The sequence below is a fragment of the Scyliorhinus canicula genome, chromosome 12 (assembly GCF_902713615.1).
Source record: "Scyliorhinus canicula chromosome 12, sScyCan1.1, whole genome shotgun sequence".
In the NCBI taxonomy this organism is placed as follows: Eukaryota; Metazoa; Chordata; class Chondrichthyes; order Carcharhiniformes; family Scyliorhinidae; genus Scyliorhinus; species Scyliorhinus canicula.
In genome coordinates this window covers 93,883,927-93,909,195 of record NC_052157.1, presented here as the reverse complement: position 1 = coordinate 93,909,195, position 25,269 = coordinate 93,883,927, and the positions used below count along the sequence as shown (strand labels likewise).

At 45.6% G+C, this 25,269-nt stretch overlaps 1 protein-coding gene across 1 annotated transcript in view; it reads right to left on the bottom strand.

Annotated features, from left to right (window-relative positions):
• The window catches only part of LOC119974298 (trichohyalin-like), a 188,988-nt gene that overhangs the window by 18,348 nt on the left and 145,371 nt on the right, over nucleotides 1-25,269 (bottom strand). Inside the window, exons 19-22 of the mRNA XM_038813070.1 lie at nucleotides 19,492-19,518; nucleotides 10,606-10,632; nucleotides 9,377-9,403; nucleotides 3,989-4,024 (exon numbers count right to left, since the gene is read on the bottom strand). Coding sequence (XP_038668998.1) covers nucleotides 3,989-4,024; nucleotides 9,377-9,403; nucleotides 10,606-10,632; nucleotides 19,492-19,518 — 117 coding nt within the window. The remainder of the gene's footprint in view (nucleotides 1-3,988; nucleotides 4,025-9,376; nucleotides 9,404-10,605; nucleotides 10,633-19,491; nucleotides 19,519-25,269) is intronic.

Here is a 25,269-nt window from a genome sequence, read left to right as displayed (position 1 = left end):
TCCAGGGCGCGGTGGGCAATTCGATACGAAATTGGGTTGACGATCAAAGCTAAAGTGTGGTTGTGGACGGTTGTTTTTCAAACTGTAGGCCTGTCTGCCTCAAGGATCGGTGCTGATTCACTTTTATTTGTTATGTATATACATGCTTTGCATGAAAATGTAGGAAGCATGGGTAGTAAGTTTGCAGATGACCCAACGATTGGTGGAGAGTGGGTAGTGAAGAAGGTTATATACAATTCCAACTGGATCTTTACCAATTGGGCCAATGGACTGATGAATGCCACATGGAGTTCAATATGGATACATGTGAAGTGATGCATTTTGGCATGTCAGATGAGGGCAGGACCTACTCAGTTAATGGTAGGGAGGTGGGAGAGGTACAGAAAAAACAGATCCACGAGTACAGGTTCACAGATCCTTGAAGGTGGTGTCGCAAGTCGACCGGGTGGTGAACAAGGCATTCAGCGTTCCAGGCTCTATTGGTAAGAATATTGAATATAGCGGTTGTGACGTCTTGTTGAAGTTGTGCAAGGCATTGGTAAGAACACACAAGGAATATTGTGTTCACTAATGGTTACCATATTGCAGCAAGTATATTGTTAACCCAGAACGTGTGCAGCAGAAATTTACGAGGGTGCTGCCAGGACTTTATGGTATGAGTGAGATGGAGAGTCTGGATTTTTTTCCCTGGAGCGTAGGATGATTAACGCTGATCTTGTAGTTGTCGATAAAATAATGAGTAACATAGGTGAGGTCAACATATTTTCCCAAAGATAGAGGATTCTACAGCTAGAAGGCATAGATTTAACGTGAGGGGGAGAGATACAAAAAAATGAGAACATCTTGATCGGGCTGCTGGAGACGTATTTTTTGTTTTCAAAAGTAGTTTCACATTTGCATGGGCAGGGTGGGTATAGAGCGATATTGGCCAAATGCGGGCAAGTAGGACTTGCTTAGTGATATAAAGTGGAAGGCATGGTTATGCTTGGCCTAAGGGACTGTTTCTATGCTCTAAACACCAATGACTCTATGATTGGCAGACAGGAAACAAAGGGTATGAATAACTGGATATTTTTGCAAGTGGCAAACAGTGACTAGTGGGATATCGGAAAGATCGGTTAGGACTCCTGATATTTGCAAGTTATATTCATGACTGTTATATGGAAACTAAATATATTGCCGCCTCATTTGCAGATGGCACAAAGCTGATTGGGCTGGTAAGCTGTGAGGAAGATTCAGAGGTGTTTGAGTGATTTGGGCAAGTTTACGTGTGGGGCAGATGCAGTATAATTTGGATAAATGCGAGGTTATCCACTTTGGTTGCAAAAACAAGAAAGCGGGTTATTTTCTGAAGGGCTATAAATTATGGGATGGTAATGTGCGACGATATCTGGGTGTCCTCTTACTCCAGTGCAGCTGGCGGTAAAGAAGGTAAATGGTAATTTGGCCTTCATACCGAGAAGGTGAGAGTACAGGAACAAGAATATATGTCCGCCTGCAATTGTACATGGTTGTGGCGAGGAATCACCAGGAATACTGTGTGCAGTTTTGTCTGCTTATCTGAGGAATAATTTTAATGCTTTCGAAGGAGTGCTCAGAAGGTTTGCCAACTTGTGACCGGGTATGACACAGCTGATGTGTGAGGAGAGATTGAGGAGGTTATGATTGTATTTGCTGGAGTTTTGCAGAATCAGGGGGGATCCCGTAGAAACCTAATGATATTCACGCAGGCCAGGTAGTGTGGATGCAGGACGGAGGATCCCGATTTGGTGGGGTCCCGAAGCAGAAGTCATAAGCTACCGATATGCAGTAAACCTTTGAAGATGGAGATTAGGAAAAGTCACGAAGAAAGTGTTGAGCCTGTGGAATTATCCAGCACAGACATCAGCTGAGGAAAAACATTGTATGTTTTCAAGAAGAGGTTTGGTAGATTTGAGCCAGAGGGATCAAAGTATATGAGGGAGGCAACAAGATCAGGCTATCGAATTAGATGGCCAGCCGTGATCAGAATCAATGGTGGAGCAGGCTTTCGGGACGAATGGCCTACTTATACTTATATGTTAATATCACCATTTCAAATGAATCGACCCCACCATCAGATCATCATTATAGATTTTCGTTCTAATTTTCGAATTGCAAACGATTATTTTAGCGAAATAATGTGTACAATTGGTGACACGAATTATTTACAGAACTTCAAGTGCATCACTGTTTAATTTACTATTAACAATAATCTTTATTATTTTCACAAGTAGGCTTACATTAATACTGCAATGAGGTTATTGTGAAAATCCCCCAGTTCCCACACTTGGACGCCTGTTCGGGTACTATGAGGGCCAATTCAAACTGTTCAATTCACCTAACAGCACGTCATTTGAGACCTGTGTGAGGAAACTGGAGCACCCAGATGAAACCCATTCTGACACGGGAACACTTGCACAGGGGCAGCAGGGTAGCATGGGGCAGCAGGGTAGCATGGGGGGCAGCAGGGTTGCATGGTGGTTAGCATAAATGCTTCACAGCTCCTGGGTCCCAGGTTCGATTCCCGGCTGGGTCAATGTCTGTGTGGAGTCTGCACGTCCTCCCCCTGTTTGCGTGGGTTTCCTCCGGGTGCTCCGGTTTCCTCCCACAGTCCAAAGATGAGCAGGTTAGGTGGATTGGCCATGCTAAATTGCCCGTAGTGTCCTAATAAAAAAGTAAGGTTAAGGGGGGGGGGGGGGGGGGTTGTTGGGTTACGGATATAGGGTGGGTACGTGGGTTTGAGTAGGGTGATCATGTCTCGGCACAACATTGAGGGCAGAAGGGCCTGTTCTGTGCTGTACTGTTCTATGTACTATTCTATGTTCTACAGTGACACATGCCGGGAAAAGAACCCGGAACCCTGGCGCTATGAAGCAATGTTGCTAATCACTGTGCTGCCTATTGGTGACATCAGCTTTGTGTGGGCGTGCTATCTGTATAATCTATACTGAAATTCAATGTATCCTCATCATACGTTTGTGCGCCACACTTATCTTTGCCAATGCCGTCCTCCTGAAGAACAGTTCTATTACAGAATGGAAATCAATACGCTTTTTGGGAATCTAAGCTGGCATACGTATCAATGAAACGCCTAATCCATACATTGGTATTCAACTGACTTAAGATAAATAAGTGAAATGTTCGAGAATCTGTACTGGAGTCATCGCTATTCAGATCTATGCTGTATATCTTCATGAAGGGGATACTAACATTGTTATTTTGTGGTAGCATAGAATCATGCAGGAGAGAAGCGGGCCTTCAGCGCATCAAGGCTTCACCAAACAAGCAATAACTACTCTAATCTACACCATGCACACTCCCAATTATTGTTTCCTAGTCTGAAATAGAATTATAACATCCCTACAATGCGGAACGTGGCAATTGAGCCCATCGAGTTTGGACCCCATCCCCGATAGATAACATTCCGTAGGCATATTCCACCGCCCGATCCTGTAACCAAGCGGATTGACCATGGCCAACCTATCCATCATTGGACACGAAAGGGGCAATTTGGCATGGCCAATCCACCAACGTTGGGCATTCTATGAATCCGAAGATCTGGATCACGAATATGTAGATGTAAATTGAAGCTCAATTTTTAATAACCGGTTGAATAAAAAATAAAACTGGAGTTTGAGAGGTCCAGTAATATAGGGAAACTGTCCACGAGATTATCATTGTGCCTGATGGAGAGGTTTGGGGAAAACATGTGTTGCTTTATTCATGCTACAGTTTCCGTGAATCGAAACAGCGCAGCATTTCAAAAAATAGCATTACTAGTGTCGTGTTTTATCAAGTTGATCATCTGGCACATATGCATTTCACACACAAATTGACAGCCGCTATTAGAAATTCAAAAACATGCTGTTTATTTTGCGGGCGTGCTCACAAAGTGCCGTTGCATATAATCCAACATCAAACAATGCCACTGTGATGGTCTCATCGGCCATATTCAGTCTTCACTCACCTGACTCCGCCAACTTCTTTTTCAAAATTTCAATCTCTGTAATGGAAGTATACAAGACATCGATCAGTTCTACTCAAGAACCGAAATAACAGCAAGAACAACGAATTATTTGCTCACATTCGCGTTGATAACAGCCCATGTCGTCTCTAAAGTGCTCTGCTGTTTCCAGATACATATGGCAATTTGAAAATAACAAGCATTTCAGAACAATTAACCAATTAGGACGGCGCCCGGGACTGAACATGAAGCGCAACAGCAAACGAGCGACTGACTGGATGTAGCGAGGAAAGGATTATTGCAGCGACACTGGGGAATGACAGAAACCATTATTGGAGGGCTGTTTAGCTGAATCTGGAGCGGCGAAAATAATGTTTGCGCATGGACTGGGCGAGACATGGTTGATCTGAGCACATGAGGTTCTGACCATGAAAACACTCCACAATCATCGTACAATATTGAAGGAATAGGAGAGATCAGAAAAGTATCCCGCACAGACCCTTCGCCATATTAAATGAGGGAAGGAAAGGGAAGAATGGCACTTATGCCATCGTTAGATTAATCGAGGGAACGCAATTCTTCATTTCAGCAGCCCACTTTGGGCCGACATCATCTGTAGCCCTCGCGCTCAGAAACTCTGCGAGCACAGTAATCGCAATCACTCTGATGGGATAGTCCACCATAGCCAAACACGCACACATATTCTGCAGTGAGCAACGTATTTAACTCAATCTCACTGATCAACTGTATTTACTCCCTGGCACGTTTTGAATGCAGATTTGGCTAACGATCATTTTTAGAAAACTGTGCTAATAACGCTCACTCGATTATTAACTGAGCCACACACACCAGTTCTGAAACTGTATTTCAGCTGAAACTATCCAGGTTTGACGTATTCGTTGCAATTCAACATCATGCGACTTTAGTCACACTGCGTTGCGAGAGGATAGTATTGATTTGATTCGTCAATATTCGGTTGTGTTCATCTTCGGATGTCCGTGCGTATTGCAATAAAGCTCGTCAAAGCGTGAGTTCATACATCTGAAAAAAACAGCCAATATTTCGACTGTGTGTTTAACGGAGAATGCTGAATGGACGAAATTAACGCGGGTATGCATGTGATTCGCGTGGGTAGGGTTCAGAGGAAAACTTTGAAAGACAGTGGAGGTTGTGCGATTGGCGACAATGACGTGTGAAGTCAGGAATGATCGGAAGTGTCAGGAGTGATTGAATAAAGTGATGGAGAAGGTGTCATGGGAAATCTCAGTGGCACAAGCGAACTAATAAGCGCAACGTGGAAATGGTAGGTGTGGAAGAAGACATGGATGGAGTATATATCAAGAACAGTGTATCGACACTTGTTTGCGCAACAATATACTGGGAAGCCGGAACTGAAGGAGGAATGGAATACGTGATGAGAGGGTGATCAAAGCTGGGTGAGTGGCTGGGGTTAGATTGTTTTCAACGATGCAGGAAAATGTGAATAGAGAACATCTAGAATGTATGGAAATGCTATGTGTAAAATACTTTGGTGTTGCACAAGTCGCTGGTCTGGAGATGTTGTAGGTGTTTGAACGAGTTCGGGAGGAGCACCTTGCAAATGTTAAGCAATTCAACCACGGTGTTGTGGTCCTGGAGGGACTTGATTTTTACCATGGAGAGGGAGAAGTTTCTAGCGAATTAAGCGTGTCCGTCCTGATATAGGCCTTTTACACTGCTGTCTGAGATGTCCTCATTTGCCGGTGAGGATTTTCCAGGCCGTTCTTCAAATCTCCCCTGAGATTTTGTATCCCTAATGCGCAGGCAGCTGGTTTGTTTTCCGGTGCAGAATTTCCAAATGTTGACCTCTCCCTCACTGGATATCAATACAACCGATTCAGTTAATTTTCTGTTTAGTGTTAACGAACTATACAGCAGCACTGGTCCCTTGCGGCACCGAGGATCTGGGTTCGGCCGCGGGACACTGTCAGTGCGGAGATTGCGTATTCTCCCTGCGTCTACGTGGGCCTCACATCCACAGACCAAAAGTGCGTGGTAGGTTAATTACCCATGCTAAATCGCCCCTTAATTAGAAAAAGAAGAATTAGCACTCTAAATTTAATTTTGAAAAGTGTCATATTGTTCCTGGGAGATTCATGATGCAAATGCCACTAAATGTTTCGGGCAGTTTCAGATCGTTCTTTTTGGATTTGGTAATATGTTGGCAAATTTTTGCGCGAATTTTAACTGCTCGTTGTCAGCGCATTCCGTATTACTGCACAACTCATCCTGCATGCTCGAATGGACGACGTCCCCAATGAAGGAGTGAGAACGTCAGGCGAATATTCTGAAAATCCCCACATCAAGTTCCATGCCAATGGCCATCGATCCCGCAACTGAAGATGTTTCTTCGGAGGTCAATGATATAAGATGATCAGAAAGATATCTCCCTGCAGTTAAGAGGTCTGGCATATTCGTTTATGTTCGTATTATGTCCATAATATCCCATCCCCAATAGGCCTGATAATCGTTCGTGCTTTTTGATGTCGCACTGTTTCCTTGATGTCAAGCATCGGAACATCTATAACCATAGCGAACGTTCGCATGTTCGACCTAGGAGACAAAGACGTTTGAATACGATTGTGCCCAGAGGAAATAAAAGCATGCTATCGTCGTCCATTTTTCTGCTACGTAAGTACTGTCTGATATCACTGTTCACGATACATACTTGTACTTTGTTGTTGTTATTTGCCGATACATTTGTTGGTTGATGCGAATTTGTTGGTTCATGCGATCACAGCGCCAACGAGCCATGGAGTACAAAAGTCCGACAGAACAGAAATCGCTCTTTGGCGCATCAAATATGAGCCGTTCTAAATTAACCACCTAACTTTTCTTGCACTTGTGTGCCTTTTGGACATATCTAAACACTTCTTAAATATTATGAGCGTTTTCGCCTGCACCACCCTTTCAGGTCGCGACTTCCAAATTCCCACAACCCTCTGGCTAAAACAGTTTTTTCTTCAGATCCCCTCTGAACCGCCTGCTCGTTATCATATATCTAAGCCAACTGGTCATTTATCCCTCCAGCAATAGCAAATGTTTCTCCCTGTCTACTATCTCTATGCCACTCATAATTTTGTACATCTCAATCATGTCCCGTACCCTCCTCAGATTCCTTATATGCAATCTATTTTCATGTTTAAAATTCTCCAGCAGACGCAAAATACTGGTGACTTCCCTCTTCACCCTTTCCAGTGCTATCGCATCCAGCCTATGATGTTGATTCCAGTACTGCAGACAATATTCTAGCTGTGGCCGAACCAACGTCTTGTACAGTTTTAGCTGAAGTTCTTTGCCCCAAAACCTGTTGCATTGCCTAATAATGTCAATGATACTACATGTCTTCTTAATCACTTTATCCAGCTGGTCTGCGACCGGTGTACGTGCACCGGTGTACATGCACAAACATTTATCTCTGATCCGCGGTGCTTCCCAGGTTTCTGCTGTCCATCATGCATTCCCTTGCAGTGTTTGTTCTGTCCAATCCATGACCTCACACCTCTCCTGATTGAAATCCATTGGCAAATTTCGCCGGCTGCTTCAGGATGTATTCCCCTTGAGAAGGTCTTCATCAGGTGCTTTCCTGATCCACTGAAATCTATGTGGTTGGTGCGTGAAATACGTAAAGTGTTAGGGCGTGAATTCCAGACATTTGATCCAGCGACCGTGAAGACCAGGCGATACATTTCGAAGTCCATATGTTGTGTAATGCCTAGTGGCGATCGTCAGATAGGTACTGTCCTACTCCTTGTTGATAGGAACGGACGTGGGTTTGGAAGCCTCTGTATGAGAAGCTTTGGCGACTCACTGCGTTTTGATGCGCACACTATTGCAACTGTACATTGATGAGGGAAGGAGTTGATGTTTGTGAATGGGGAGCTAATCCAGCGGGATGCTTTGCTCAGCAAAGCGTCGAGCTACTTGTGTTTTATTTGACATTCCCACATCAGGGGAAGTGGAAGGATTTCAACCACGCGAATAACGTTTGTCTTGTAGATGGAGAAATGGTGTTGATGAGTCATGTTTTCTCGCCGGAGGATTCCTAAATCGGACCGTCTCTTGCAGCGATCGAAGGTATTGCTCATTATATATGTTGGTCAATATGGGCCCCGCGGATGTTGACAGTCTGGGATTCAGAAATTGGACGCCCTGTTAATATTAAATGATGTTGGTTACATTTGTCTTGCTGGAGATAGTCATTTTCTAGCACTTGCATGTCAGGTCGGGGATGCGCTGCCGCACATTAGAGTGGCAAGCGTATTGTCTGTGACATATGCGTGATATGTTGAGAGATCATGAGTAATTAGTGACCACAATTTATACGTGAGAATTCACGTATGTATATAGAAGACGCTTATGTAACTTCGGAGAATAGGACATGCTGATTGAAAATGTATTGCCAGGATCAATTTAACATGCGACGTTCAAGAAACGTTAATGAATTAGAATTTAGCTCAATAAAGTGAATCATTCTCGGTTTGAATTAAAAGAAAAGCCTGTTTCAATAAGTTCATAGATTTTTGAATAAAGTGAAAAGTGGAAAGGCTGATCTGGGTAACGCATCTGAGGACGTCAACGTGGATTTTCAACAACCTAATCAATGGATTAATACAACGGTTGCAATGCCCACATGATGTGCAGGCAAGGCAGACTGGCCACCCTAAATTGACGTTTTGTTTCCAAATGATAAGGTGGGGTTACTACGTTACGCGGAGGAGTTCCGCAGAAGTTCAGAATTGGAAGAAAACACTGTTGCAGTAAACAATAAAATGGTAGTCAACGCTTATTGGATTTTGGACTTCATAATTGAGGTATTAACGACTGAAGCAGACCAATCTACTGAAAATTCATAATCCCTCTTTAAGCCACAATTGGAGTATTGAATCAAATTCTTATCACGACTGGTCAGGTACTAGATCATTGAAATGCGCAGCGTAATGTAGTTGAATAATTTCAGGGAGGAAATAACGCAACTGCAAGTCATACACAACGGGCTGTCGCTGTTCCTTCGAAGCTCAATTAATGAATGGAACATGTTATGGAGGTTTCCGTCAGTATGGCGGATTAGGTAATATGGGGGAAAAAGCAATGTGTTGGGGGAGGCTCTGAGGAAGAATTATGTTAGCCAGTGAGTCGCATTGGCTAAGTGGAAACAGAGACGACAAAGTGTATCAATCGAAAATGTCTGGACAAATGAAGAAATACGATGGCCTAGGAGCCGAGAAATAAATGGGGATTGAGAACTACCAGGCATTCAATGGAGAGAAAGTATGCATTCAATGAACCTGATTATCTATTGCGGTGTCACAAAGGCGACTTGACTTTATATCAAATGCAATATCCACGTACCTATCTCTTTTGCAAGGATTGATTTAGCTGAAAAGAAACAGTACAATTAATACAACAGTTCTTTCTTTTTCATTATTCTAAAGAAAATTGAAGTTATAGACTTCAGTACATTAGAGAATACAAAGCATGGAATCGCTTCAGTTGGGTCACCAGCCGCATATCCCCGTACTGCAAATATGGAACTGTATCTAATCGGGCAGTACTTTCAGAACTAATTCTGAAGGGGCGAGTACACAGGTGAAACGTGCATTTGGGTGGTGTACCGTGTGAGTCCAACTGATTTTCGATCAGAAACATGAAAGTATCAAACATAGATGCATTCAATTGCGAATAAACTGATTCATTGCTGATAGCTTTGTCGGAAGCACTCGCTCAGACAACGTTTTGACAAGTGTCACAATCTTAAAACGAATCGCACGAGGCCAAGATTCCTCGATGCCGATGTTGATCAAAACTGTCACCACGATGTTGAGCACACTGTGGCGTGTTTCTCCTGTGCCTGACTGTAATTTCCATTTCATATTCTACGGTCCAAGCTCCAGGCAACCTTATGTGTGCGCTCCCCCAATGATACGCTTGGGACACATTTCCTCATTTCATCCCCCCCCCCACCCGTAGGTCCACAGATAACGGTAGCATTGCAATGGCTCTTGAAATTGAACTGCTGCTGCACAAATTCCGTGCAATTTAAAACTTGAAAATTCGAGTTAATTGCAATGTCGCATAGTCTCAACTACCATACACTAATAGTTGCTCATAAATATTTAGAGGAAGCAGAAGCATTCCTAGCTTATGAAGAAACAATTGCAATATCGTGCTCCGAAACTCCCTGGATTCTGACCAACCACAAACGACACCGCCGCCACGACCCCCTCCCCCCCGCCCACAACCCAATGCAACGAACCGAGCAGATCCACGACGGCATAATAGCATCCCGCCACCGCAAGAGACCCCGACAGCACCGCAACATATCTCCCGATTTTTAATCTTTGAATGGAATTCCATCTTACAATGTTAACTTCTTCGCATTAGCAGAACCGCCAGTAATGCTTACTTTTCATGTATTCCAAACTATTTCAACTGGATTTCATCTTCTGGAACTTCAACTTTGTTTGCTCCATAATTCACTCTCTAACATAAAGTATCAAATAAAATTAATGAACAGCCACGTATAAATGGTCGCCAAGTAAGTACGTTGTGGAAACAAATGAAAAAATAATACTGTTTACCTGTGTCATGAAGAAGTACGTCAAGATCTTGTGAAAATGAAAGATGGAAAAATATAGTCTAAAATTAAATAGTGCAGGCACCAAAACACAATCCGTGTTGTCCATTGACTTTGAAATAATTTTTCATATGGCTTTAATGGATCAATTTCCAAATTGATGTGCAATCACTGCTTTAGTTTCTAAATTAAAATATTATTTGCCATTTGTTGTGATTAGGCAGCAGCGATATTTAAAGCCGATTAAATTGGATGCTTCAAATTAAAGAACTGGGTTCTTTAATTTGAAGCATCCAATTTAATCGGCTTTAAATATCCATTTTAAAATTATACTGCTGTCAAACCTCAAGAAGGCTGTTGTAATTCAGACTTGACAAAAGTCAAACACACAACCAACACATAAACTGTTAGAACCAGTCTTAACCTGCCCCGGCAATCACACATCAGGAGATCATGCGGAACTTATTACATTCACAGTTCTATTGACAGGAGCGCAGAACGGGCCAGAGTTTCTGTTTCCCAAAGTCTCTACTCCTTCCTTTTATGAGAACAGGTCATGTTCAGCCCAGACTGCCAGAGTTGGGAAACTAGGAGTGGCTACGGGTGTCCTGTCAAACGATCGTCGATCGGACCACTGAGTTCTCGGACAGCTTCCAGAGATATCATTGGCATCTATCCAAAGGAAATGGCAAAAATGTCCGACGGAAGGCAAATCAGCATCGAAGTTACGGAGTGCGAGGTGACCAACGCAGACCAAAACTTTGGAGGGAGGGCAGGGAGGATGCAAGAGAGGAAGGGAGGGAGAGGGGGAGAGAGGGAAGGAGCAAGTGGGTCCGTAGAAAGGCAGAAAGGCAGGAAAGAACGAATAAAGGAGGGAAGGGAGGAAGGACGGAAGGTAGGAAGGAAGGAAGGCATCTCCAGCGAGGAAGGAACGAGCCGCCAGTGAGAACCACATTCGTCAAGTTTTCTAAAGGAGTTCCAGGGCTCATATCTATTGCCGACCAAACCAGATTTGCGTGTCGTAACACAGACCTTGGGTACTTTTCGCACATTGTGGTCAATGTAAGGGTTAATTGTGTCGCAAAATATTATTGGATTTTGAACTTGTGTTTGTGATTTATTCCTCGTAAGTAAAGACACATCCAGTAATAGAATTGCATAAATAAACTAGTCAAAATGCCTGAAGTTTTTGGCAGCACGATGCATTGGTTAGCATCGCTGCCTCACGAGGTCCCAGATTCGAGAACGGTGCTGGGTCACTGTACGTCGAGAGTTTACACATTCTCGCCATGTTTGCAAAGGTTTCGCCCCCCCAAACCCAAAGATGTGCAGAGCACGTGGATTGGCCACAGTAAATTGCCCCTTATTTGGAAGAAATGAATCGGGTACTCTAAAACAAAAAAAATTTAAAGTAATTTTTATCCAAATTTTCACATTTTCACAAAAAAGAAAACAGTCACAGAAAAATCTAAGAAGAAAAAGAACGAATACACCTGTCCTCGGTCCCAAAAAAACGGCTTATCCTTGTACCGATCATATGAGCCCTATGCAGTAACTTAAACTGTATGAGTCTAACACTCGCACATGAAGAGGATGAGTTCACCCTTTCTAGGGCATCCGCCCACGTCGCCTCCTCAATCTCCTCACCCAGCTTCTCCTTCCATTTATCTTTCAGCTCCTCCACCGAGGCCTCGTCTACCTCCTGCATCACCTGGTACACTTCCGAGATCCTCCCCTCTCCAACGCATACCCCCGAGAGCACCCTGCCCTGAATCCCATGCGGCGGCAGCAGAGGGAACCCCGCCACCTGCCGCCTGACAAACGCCCTTTATTACATGTACCTAAAGGTGTTCCCCGGGTGAAGCCCAAACTTCCCCTCCAGCACATCCAGGCTCGCAAACTTCCCGTCTATGAACAGGTCCACAGCCTCCTGACACCTGCCCTGTGCCAACGCAGGAACCCGTCATCAATTCTCCCCGGAACAAACCATTAGTTCCCCGTATCGGGACCCAATCGAGGCCCCTACCTCCCCCCTTTGCCTCCTCCATTGCCCCCAAATCTTGAGGGTAGCTGCCACCACCGGGCTCGTGGTATACCTCGTCGGAGGGAGCGGCAGCGGCGCCGTTACCAGCGCTTCCAGGCTCGTGCCCGCACAGGATGCCATCTCCATCCTCTTCCATGCTGCCCCCTCCCCATCCATTACCCACTTACGCACCATTGCTGCGTTGGCAACCCAATAATACCCACAGAGGTTGGGCAACGCCAGCCTCCCCTTCCCTGCCCCGCTCCAAGAACACCCGGCTCACCCTTGGAGTCCCATGTGCCCACACAAACCCCGTAATGCTCCCGTTATCCCGCCTGATAAAGGCCTTCGGGATATGGATGGGGAGGCACTGGAATAGGAACAGAAACCTCGGGAGCACCGTCATCTTGACTGACTGCACCCTACCCGCCAAAGACAGCGGCAGCATGTCCCATCTCTTAAACTCCTCCTCTATTTGCTCGACCAGCCTTGTGAGGTTTAGCTTATGCATGGCCATCCAGCTACTGGCCACCTGAACCCCCAAGTACCTGAAGCTCCTCTCCGACCTTTTCAGTGGGAGCCTCCCAATCCACCACTCCTGGACCCCCGGGTGTACCACATACAGCTCGTTTTTCCCAAAGTTAAGCTTATACCATGAGAAATCACGAAATTCCCTGAGAATCCCCATCACCACCGGCATTCTCCCCACCGGGTCCGCCACATACAACAATAGGTCGGCCGCATAGAGCGACATTCGGTGCTCCTCCACACCCCGAAACAGCCCCCTCCAATCCCCCGACTCCCTCAGCGCCATAGCCAGGGACACCCCAGCTTCGTCCCTCGGTATAGTCGAAAATACTCCGACCACCTCTTATTCGTGGTCACACTCGGCATCGAGGCCTCATACAACAGCCTCACCCAACTGACAAACCCCACCCAAAACCCGAACCTTTCCAGCACCTCCCTCAAGTACCCCCACTCGACCCTATCAAAGGCCTTCTCCGCATCTCGCGCCACCACTATGCCCGCCTCCCCTTCCATCGCCTGCATCATAATAACGTTCAAGAACCTCCGTATATTAGTGTTCAGCTCCCTCCCCTTCACAAACCCCGTTTGATCCTCGTGGATAATCTGTGGCACACAATCTTCTATCCTCGTGGCTAAGATCTTTGACAACAACTTGGCGTCCACATTCAGGAGTGAGATTGGCCTGTATGACCCACACTGCAGGGGATCCTTGTCTCGATTAAGGATCAAGGGGATCAGGGCCCAAGACATAATCAGGGGCAAAGTCACCCCCCCCCCCCTCGCCCTGTTGAAGGTCCGAACCAACAGGGGGGCCAGCAGGTCTGCATACGCCTTGTAAAATTCAAACGGGAACCCATCTGGCACCGGCGCCTTCCCCGAATACGTGTTACCTATCCCTTTAACCAGCTGCTCAAGCTCAACTGGCGCCCCCAGACCCTCCACCCGTCCCTCCTCCACCCGCGGGAATCTTAGCCGGTCCAAAAAGCGCCCCATCACCCCCTTCTCCGCCGGAGGGTCGGACCGACATAGTCTCTCATAAAAGTCCCTGAAGGCCCCATTAATGTCTACCCCCCTCTGCACCACATTTCCTCCAGGGTCCTTAACTTCACCAATCTCCCAAGCCGCATCCCGCTTACGGAGCTGGTGTGCCAGCATTCTACTCTCCTTCCCCCCATACTCGTACACCGCACCCTGAGCCTTTCTCCATTAAGCCTCCGCCTTTCTGGTGGTCAACAAGTCGAACTGAGCCCGAAGGCTGCGCCGCTTCCTCAGCAATCCCCCTTAGGGGCCTCCGCGTACCTCCTGTCCACCTCCACCATCTCCCCCACCAATCTCTCCCTTTCTCTCTGCTCCCCTCTCTCCTTGTGGGCCCGAATGGAGATCAACTCCACCCGAACCACCGCCTTCAGCGACTCCAACACCGTCCCCACTATCGTTGGCCTCCAGGTACCTCTCGATGCAACCTCGAACCCACTCTCACGTATCATCGTCCGCCAGCTGCCCCACCTCCAAGCGCCACAACGGGCGCTGGTCCCTCTCCTCCCCCAGCTCGAGGTCAACCAAATACGTGGCATGGTCAGAAATGGCTATCGCCGAGTACTCAGCGTCTACTACCCCCGCAATCCGCGCCCTACTCAAAATAAAGAAATCGATCCGGTAGTAGGCCTTATGCCCATGGGAGAAGTAAGAACATTCCCTGGCACTCGGCCTCGTGAAACTCCAAGGATCCACCCCTCCCATCTGGTCTATAAACCTGCTAAGAAACTTAGCCGCCGCAGGCCTCCTACCCATCCTGGAACTGGATTGATCCAGTGGCGGATCCAGCACCGTGTTGAAATAGCCCCCCCCCCCCCCCATATCAGGCCCCCCACCTCCAAATCTGGAATCCGGCCCAACATGCGGCGCATTAAACCCGCATCAACCCTATTCGGGGCATCTACATTGACCAGCACCACCCGCAACCTTGCAGCTTGCTGCTCACCATCACGTACCTGCCGCTGCTGTCTGCCACCACACTCGACACCTCAAACGACACTCTCTTCCCCACCAGAATCGCCACCCTTCCCCCCTGTTTTTTGCATCCAACCACGAATGAAACACTTGGCCCACCCACCCCTTCCTCTACCTAACCCTATCCGCTACCTTCAGGTGCGTCTCCAGAAGCATAGCCACCTCCGCCTTCAGCCCCTTCAGGTGCACTAACTCACGGGACCGTTTGACCGGACTATTCAGTCCCCTCACATTCCAGGTGATCTGCCGAATCCGAGTGCCACCTGGCCCCCTTCCCCGTCGACTAGCCATCACCCTTCCGTAATCCGCCACGTGCCCGCGCCCCGGATCAGCCCGTTCCACACAGCGACAGACCCCCATCCCGACACCCTCTGCACGCTCCAGCTCCTTCTTAGCCATTCCACCAGCAACCCGGTATCCCCCTCTTCTCCCCCCACCCCACCCTACCCCCCCCCCCCCCCGCCAAGCTAGCCCCCCCCCAGCTGCGTAACTCCGGTCATTGTACTTCCGTAAGTCAGACGACTCCTGCTGACCCTGGCTGCACCCGCCACCCCAATTACCCGCCCACGTGTCCCCCAACCATTCCACCAATGCCGATCCCGCCTCCTGCTTCTCCAACGCGGGAGAGAGGCCCGCGTCCCCATCCCAAGCCCTGCCCCACCGACCCAAAACGCGGGAAGATAGGCATATGACCCAACAGGGCCGCAAACCTCATCCAAACCCGCAACCAGTGAAATAATAAAAATCCCAACATGGTAATCCCAACATGATATGATAAAACACCGAAGTAAATAGATAACAGTCCCGAAAAGCAGAAAAGAAAAGGCAAGACACCAAAAACAAACATCGTCCAATAGAACCAAAAAGAGCGAAAGGATATCAAGGAGGACAAAGCCTCCGGGCTGCGTACAATTTTCCCGAGCCCCCAGTCCTCAGTTGAAGTCCAGCTTCTCTGCCTTGACAAAGGTCCAGGCCTCCTCCGGGGAGTCAAAATAAAGTTGTCGGTCTTTAAAATTGATCCACAGGCGTGCCGGCTGTAACAGGCAAAACGTGACCCCCTTCTTGTGGAGCACTGCCTTCGCCCGGTTAAACCCAATCCTTCTCTTCACCACCTCCGCACTCCAGTCCTGGTAGATCCTGATCTCCGTATTCTCCCACATACTACCCCTCTCACTCTCTGCCCAACGACGCACACACTCACGGTCGACCAAGCATTGAAATCGGACCAGAACAGCCCTGGACGGCTCGTTAGGCCCGTGCTTCCGCAGCCGCACCCCATGGACATTCTCCAGCTCCAGTGGTCAGCGGACTGACCACGCGTCCATCAGCGAGTTCAGCATCAGGACCACCTTGGCCCCCAAATCCGAAACGTTCAGCCCCTCCGGGAGGCCTACAATCCACAGATTCTTCCGGCGAGAGCGGTTCTCCATCTCCTCCATCCTTGCCAACCATTTCTTGTGAAGCGCCTCGTGCGACTCCACCTTCAGCACAGGCCGAGGAGTTCGTCCTCGTTCTCCGAAGCCTTCTGCTGCAGCTCCCGAATCTCCGCAGCCTGAGCCGTCTGAGTCGCCCCGAACCTGTCCAGCGATGCCCTCAATGGATCTAAGATCTCAGCGTTTAGTTCCTGGATGGAGCGTAGCAGCAGCTACTGCTGCTCCCTCGCCCACTGCTGCCACGCTGCCGGTTCCCCGCCCGCCTCCATCTTGTCCTTTTTGCCTCGCACCTTCTTCTGCTGCAAAGTTGATTTTCTGGTTGCTCCGCTTCTAGTCCAGCCCATCCACCTGGCGCCAAGCACAGTGGCTGCGTTCCCACGGGGGGAAATTAAATCAGCGCCGGTGCGGGCCCATAAAAGAGCTCTTGGTGAGATATTTTCCCAGTTGTTCCCTCTGCTGCTAGAATTCAGCTTTCATAGGGCCCTCAGGTCAGATTCAAGCCTTTAAACTCGCCCTTCCCCCGCCTGCATGCTGGAAGAGGCTTTTGTCTCTCTGCTGTAGCTCCAGCCAATTCTTTCACTGCTTCTGCGGATCTGGTAACCAAGAAACATACCATTCCTGGGGGAAAGTACTGCTCAAACATTCACCTATGCTTTTTCATAAAAATTCCACCCCATATTGCTTAAAAAAGATTTATTTCCTGTAAACTTGGGGAGGAGCTGCCTTTTGTGTGCACTTACTCCATGGTGCACACCGGAAGTCCAGTACACTAAATTAATACATTTTTTAAAATAAATACGTGAAGTTTGACAGGTGCAACATATTCGACGATCTGGAAGGATTGCGTGCACATTTTGTTTTTCTGGCGCATATCTGTGCTTTGTTCTTCCTGCATGACCTCCTCTGTTCGTAGTTTTACAGAGGGACAATAGTCTACGTGAGGGCAATTACAGAGAGAGAACAAAGGTGTAGTAAGTGGGAATTTCATATCAAAGTATTTGGCTGACATGAGGCATTGTTTGAACAAGAGGAGAGAGGCGACAGGAGCACGGAACAAGCAGAAAGAACTGAAGGGATATCGAGGGTTCCGGAGATCACTCTTCGACTTGGACATGGATGTCCGGATAATCACTGACTGACATGGCTGCATAGGCATTGTAGGCACCATAAGTGGAAATCGTAAGAAACACACTGCACCATTGGAGGTAAGAGTAGTAAAATAATTGAAGACGCCATAGCTAATGCCCTCCATACCAGGCAGTACCTTGGTAGATCTCATCAGCCCCCTCTCTAAAGCCTCCACATTCTTCTGGTATTGTGGCGACCAGAATTGAACACTATACACCAAGGGTGGCCGAACTAAGGTTGTATACAGCTGCAACATGACTTGTCAATTCTCATAATCAATGCCCCGTTCAATGAAGGCAAGCACGCCGTATGGTTTCTTGACTAACTTCTCCACATGTGTTGCCCCTTTCAGTGACTTGTGAACCTGTACACCTAGATCTCTATGACTGTCAATACTCTTGAAAGTTCAACAAATTCACTGTGTATTCCCTACCTCCATTAAACCTTCCAAAGTGGGCACTAGTTGGGTTTCGGGAGGTAAGCTCTTCGTCTCTCTTTCCTTTGAACCTCACTTGTTGACAAGATTTTTAGAAGGGACATCAAGTTCAGATTCTGGTCTAAGATAACTTCCATGATTGTGACAGAAGGCTTCAACCATGATACGCCATTTGAATATGAAGAAACGATGTTAGAATTCCCTCTTGTTGGATATAGTTATTGGCTGGCAATTGAGTGCTCACAGGTTAATTGTCATTGGTAAATCCAAACTAGGTTTTGCTGGCTTCGGGCATGGACTGCTTCGGTCTCTGAACCCCCACGGACCACGCTGCATTGTGCAATTATCAGCGAACATCCCCAAATGGAACGGCTGAAAGTAAGGACATTGATGAAAAAGCAGACGAATTTTCAGCTCGTGAGAGGCTGCGACAGATATTAAATGCCAAAAAAGATGATTGACGTCCAACAAAAACAACCTGTGTTTGGAATGAATGCATTCATCGGAGAGTTGCCCCGTTTTCCCATTTATTCCAGTTTTGCTCGGACAGTTTTGCAGGGCAGCACGGTAGCATAGTGGTTAGCACAATTGTTTCAGCGCTCCAGGGACCCAGGAGCAATTCCCGGCTTGGATCACTGTCTATATGGCGTCTACACGTTCTCACCGTGTGTGAGTAGGTTTCTTCCGGGTGCTTCGGCTTCCTGCCACAGTGCAAAGATCTGTCGGTTTGTTGGGTTGGCCATGGTAAATTGCCTTTTGTGTCCATATTTGCCTTGGTGATCGGTGGGAGTGTGAGCTTGTGTAGCGTGCTCTTTCCAAGAAACGGCCCAGGCTCGATGGGTCGAATGGCCTCGTAATTTATATTATTCTATGATTATATGACCCCTTGAAGACAAACTCTCTGTAATGTTGCTTTTATATTAAGGGCAATCACTCGCACCACACACTGGAATTTAACATTTTTGTCCGTGTTCAAACCAAGGTTATGATATCTCAGGAGCTGAGTGATCTTGGTGGAATGAAAACTGAGCGCCGGCGAGCATGTCTGCTAATGTCAGGGAGTCAATAGTCAGTCACATTCAAACAATGCATTTTTCTCTACCAGTCGTATTCAATATCCTAACCAATCATCACTCTCGTCTCATATAATATAAATTGTTGTTTCTTGCTGATAATTGAATTCATGCGAAGTGTCTTAATGAATGCAGGATAGAGCTTTTTTTCTGCAATACTCATAATTAATTACGTAAGGGGAAATTATGCATCAAACGTTTCACGGTTATTTTATGGCTGTTCAGATATGTAGAGACAAACTCTGACGTGCAGTGATACCTGTTGACATCTTGGGTGGGATTTCGCCTGTAAGATAAATTGCGGTAACAACAATTGCATGCCAAGAGGGGGAATGAAGACATATATTCATGGGTTGCTTTTCGAAACGAATGACGTACAAAATAACTTAGAACCGACTGCCTTAAGCAATGTACCTTTAAGAAACTAAGCATCTCATATTACTGAAGTGATGTGAGAGGGTGGGGTGAGCTGAGCTCACTTCTGCTTTTAATTTCGGTTTGAGAGAGAGCAGCTGAAAAGTGCCTGGCTAGATTGCTGTGAGCTGTTTGAATACGAGAAAGCCGGGTTGTGAGAAAAAGAACTTGGGTGTTTCTGTGTTTTCAGTGAGCTGGATCCGCTGTGATCTCTGACATGAAACCTATCTCTGAATCATTTTGGTGATTTCAAATCGTAATAGTAAGGTCTTTAACCTGATGTGTTTCTGTTGTTAAAGGTCTTTGGAAGTTTGAAGGAACATTTTGAGGGATTATTTAGTGTTGTATTATTTTCGAGTGTATCTTTGAAGTAAGGGGTGTTAAGTGATCCAATGTTTATTTAAAAGGTTAAGTTTAATTCATGGAATAAACATTGTTTGTGTTTAAAAACTAACGTGTCCATAATTGTAATACAACACCTGGAGAACAGGCCATGCGCTACAGAAGCCACACATTAAAGGGGGAGGTTGGTTCAACTCCATAATACATTTTAGGATGCTGAAAATGCCTCTCCCATAACAATTGGGGGCTCGAGGGGAATAAAAGTCTATGTATTGGTTGGCTTTTATGAACTTAAAGACAGTGAAGGATTGTTGCTTTTCCGTTGTGGTATTTGAGTTTAAGTGTGTTGTGGACAATGGCTCTTTCAGAGGCTCAGAAGTTTTTGGGGGGTGGAGAATGTCGCACGCAGTGCCTTTCGGACAGAGACCAAAAGCAGACTGTTAGGTTTGGCAAAAACATTGCAGTTAACATTCCCTGACAAAATGCAAAAAAGATTATGTAATTATGGCGGTGGTTAAGCATTTAAAGTTGCCAGAGAAAGAGTCTGACTCATTGGAAATGGCAGAAATTCAGTTGCAAATTAAACAAATGAAACATGAGAATGAATTAAAGCGGCTTGAATACGAAAGAGAGAGAGATAGGAAAAAGACAGAGAGAGCGAGGAAAAAGAATGAGAGAGAGAACAAAAAGAAAAGAAAGGAAGATACAGATCCAGGAAAAAAGATAAAGAGATGGAGTTTGAACTTCGGAAAATGGCCTTGAAATATGACAGTCTATTAAAATTGGCAGACGTAAAGGGAAACGTACAGTTGGATGATAGTGATGAGGATAGTGAGAAATAGCGTCATAGTCGAAGGCTTAGAGTGAATCTATTCAATTATGTCCAAGCATTGCCAAGGTTTGGCGAGAAGGAAGTGGAAGCCTTTTTCATTTCATCTGAGAAATTAACTATACAAAGAAATGGCCACAGGACATGTGGGTATTACTGATTCAAACAAAGCTGGTAGGTAGAGCTAGTGAAGTGTTCGCATCACTACCGGAGGAGGTTTGGAACGTATGAGGAGGTGAAGAAATCCATCTTAAGTGGATATGAGCAGTGCCTGAAGCTTACAGACAAAGGTTTAGAAATTAAGGAAATAATTTGGTCAAACATACATGGAGTTTGAAAGGCTCAAACAGAGTAATTTTGATAGGTGGATAAGGGCTTTGAAAATAGACCAAACGTATGAAGCGCTCAGAGAAATTATACTTTTGGAGGAGTTTAAAAATTAATTCCCCGGGCAGCACGGTGGCCTAGTGGTTAGCACAGCTGCCTCACGGCGCTGAGGTCCCAGATTCGATCCCGGCTCTGAGTCACTGTCCGTGTGGAGTTTGCAGATTCTCCCCATGTCTGCGTGGGTTTCGCCTTCACAACCCAAAGATGTGCAAGTTGAGTGGATTGGCCACACTTAATTGCCCCTTAATTGGAAAAAGTAATTGGGCATTCTAAATTTATTTTAAAAATAAAAAGAAATTGAATTCCTGATGAAGTGAGAACTCATGTGGAAGAACAGAGGGTTAAAACTGCGAGATAGCAGCAGAAATGGCAGATGATTATGAATTAACTCATAAATCAGTTTCAGCCGGTGAGGGATAGAATCTGGGGACATGAGAAGTAGAAAGATAGAGAAATACAGCACAGAACAGGCCCTACGGCCCACGATGTTGCGCCGAACTTTTGTTCTAGGTTAATCATAGAATTTTGACATTTTTTAATGGCCAATCCACCCAACCTGCACATCTTTGGACTGTGGGAGGAAACCGGAGCGTGTCGCGTCTTTTCGTCTGACGTCACTTCGTCCAACGACACTTCGTCCACGTCATTTGGTCCTACGTCTTTTTTTCCGCACGTCTTTTGGTCCAACGTCTTTTTGTCCAATTACAAGTAGAAAACCAGGTATAATATATTCAATGATAGATTCACAGAACTAATAATTCATTATGAGAATTGTATTGATAAAATGCAAGTAAAATACAACAAATAAATCTAAAAGTTTACTAATTACTTAAAATTCCCGAAAGATATCATAGCAAGTAAATCTAAAAGTTTACTAATTACTTAAAATTCCCGAAAGATATCATGTCACTTAGAAAAGATATCACTTAAAATTGATGTAAATATGCAAAATTCCTCAAAAAAAATCAAATTTTGTTGTTCAATCATATTCAGTGGCCAATCTTTTGAGGCGTTCAGTTATTTTTTTTATATCGTGAACATGAATTCGACTGATCTCCCCGAAGAATTTGAGCCTTTTTGCCTATTATGAACCCTTCCTCTTCCTTCAGAGTTTTGATTAACCTCCAAATATTCAAATGAGCTCCACCCGCCGAACGCTTTGTCGCAGAATGAAACCCCTCAGCGGCATTATTTGTTATTGGTAGATCTTGTAGAACACGCTGATTAATATTCCATACAGCTGCCGGGAATGTAGGTGGTTCTCTCCTTCGTCTAGCACTACATCCTCTCACAATGCCTATGTAAGTCAAGTCAAAGTAAACGATGAATTCAGCAGGTATTTCTTCATCGTCTATTAAATCTTCATAAGCCTCTTCGACATCTTCAACGGGGAGGAAAGCTAATGCTGAAAAACATCGAATTTTAAGACAGAATTCAGAGTCTGTATTGTATTTTTCTTTGAGGCCTAAATCTGTAATTTTTCTAGTAAGCGCTGTTGATCCTCGGTGCCCGAATCGTATCTCAGAAACTGTTCGCCATTGTCAAGTTCACAATATTCGTCAGGTATTTCAAAACCGTGTCTAGCCGCTGGATTAGCGGGAAATCCAGATTTTTTTTGTTAGCACCTTTGAATAGTCCATGAGACGACGGGCAACCTAGGAAGTTGAGAACAGGTATTTTCTGATAGTTGCGTAAACTTGGCCGCTAGTATGCTACGCGAACTTGCTGCTATGTTTTCCACTGCTTCATGCTTTATTTCTGCAACTGCTTTTCTAGAATTTAACGAATCAACATCAGCTGAATGAAGGTGCTCATTAGAAAAATAAATAATTTTCGGCTCATTGTTTTCCGTTACCGTGTGAATCCGCACTGAACACAGCCTACTTTTCTCACATCTCCAGTATTCTTTTCCTAGGTTTGTACTGCTTGAATGAAAATCGTAGATGTAATTACTTTCATCAGCTACCTTTCTTTTGGTCTTCGTCGACACAATGAACTTTGCCATTTCGGAATGGGCGAATTAAGAAAGAGAACGATAATAACTATCCTTTAACGAGGCTTGATCATGGTGGGCCGCATAAAGACCTTTGGCGGGCCGCATGAGGCCCGCGGGCCGTAGTTTGCCCACCCCTGCCATAGGCCTTCTTCACAGCTCTGTCCACTTGAGTGGCAACATTCAAAGATCTATGGACACAGACCCCAAGATCTCTCTGCTCCTCCACATTGCCAGGAACCCTACCGTTAACCCTGTATTCCGCATCCATATATGTCCATCCAAAATAGACAACCTCACACTTGTCAGGGTTAAACTCCAGCTGCCACTTCTCAGCCCAGCTCTGCATTCTATCTATGTCTCTTCGACGCCGACAACAGCCCCCCGCACTATCCACTACTGCACCAATCTTCGTATCATCTGCAAATTTACTGACCCATCCTTCAACTCCCTCATCCAAGTCGTTAATCAAAGCCACAAACAGCAGAGGACCCAGAACTGATCCCTGCGGTACGCCACTGTTAACTGGACACCAGGCTGAATATTTGCCATCCACCACCACTCTCTGTCTTCTATAGGTTAGCCAGTTGGTTATCCAACTGGCCAAATTTCCCACTATCCCATGCCTCCTTACTTTCTGCACAAGCCTACAATGGGGAACCTTATCAAATGCCTTACTAAAATCCATGTACACTACATCCACTGCTTTACCTTCATCCACATGCTTGGTCACCTCCTCAATGAAGTCAATAAGACTTGTAAGGCAAGACCTACCCCTCACAATTCCGTGCTGACTATCCCTAATCAAACAGTGCTTTTCTAGATGCTCAGAAATCCTATCCCTCAGTACCCCTTCCATTACTTTGCCTACCACCGAAGTAAGACTAACTGGCCTGTAATTTCCAGGATTATCCCGATTCCCTTTTTTGAACAGGGTCACGACATTCGCCACTCTCCAATCCTCTGGTACCATTCCTGTTGACAGCGAGGACGACAAGATCATTGCCCACGGCTCTGCAATTTCATTTATTGCTTCCCATAGAATCCTTGGATATATCCCGTCAGGCCCGGGGGACTTGTCTATCCTCAAGTTTTTCAAAACCGTCAACACATCTTCCTTCCTGACAAGTATCTCCTCGAGCTTATCAGTCTGTTTCACACTGTCATCTCCAACAATATGGCCCCTCTCGTTTGTAAATACTGAAGAAAAATACTTGTTCAAGACCTCTCCTATCGCTACAGTCTCAATACACAATCTCCCGCTTCTGTCCTTGATCGGACCAACCCTCTCTCTAGTCATTCTCATCTTTCTCACATATGTGCAAATAATCAAGTGGTAAAGGTAAACGTAATCTGATGTGAGACAATAAAGAGAGTGTACCTCAGATTAAAAAATAAATCCAGGAGGGTGAAAAAGATTTGAAATTTTCAAATGTTTTCACTGTAATACACTAGGCCATGTAAAGTCACAGTCATGGTGGTTGAAGAAAAACACTGGGAAGGTTGATGTGGTAAAATAGGACAAGACAGTGGGATTTGTTAGAGTGGTAAGGGAAATGAACGATTGCACAGTCTGTTCAAGAAGTAATTGTTGAGAAGGTGCCAGATGTGTTTAAAGAGTTTACTTGTGTGGGGAAAGTCTACTCATGTGTATCAGGAGGAGCAGGTAAAGAAGTCACAATTTTAAGAGATACAGGGGTTAGACAATCTTTAATGGTAAGAGATGACGAATTAAGTAGTTTGGGAAAATGTTGCCAGAAAAGGTGATGATATATGGAATTCAGGGTGAGAGGAGAAGTGTTCGATTATATAAGGTAAGGTTGGAAAGTCCAGTGAAGTGGTAGTATCTTGTCCCGGAATACAGTTTTTTGGGGGAATGATATAGCTGGATCACAGGTGGGAGAGATGACTACTGTGTTTGATACGCCAGTGGAAAATCAGACAACTGAAGGGTTGAAGGACGAATATCCTGTGATTTTTCCTGATTTTGTAGTAACCCAGTCGCCAAGTGGGGTAGCAGGGTAGCATGGTGGTTAGCATAAATGCTTCACAGCTCCAGGGTCCCAGGTTCG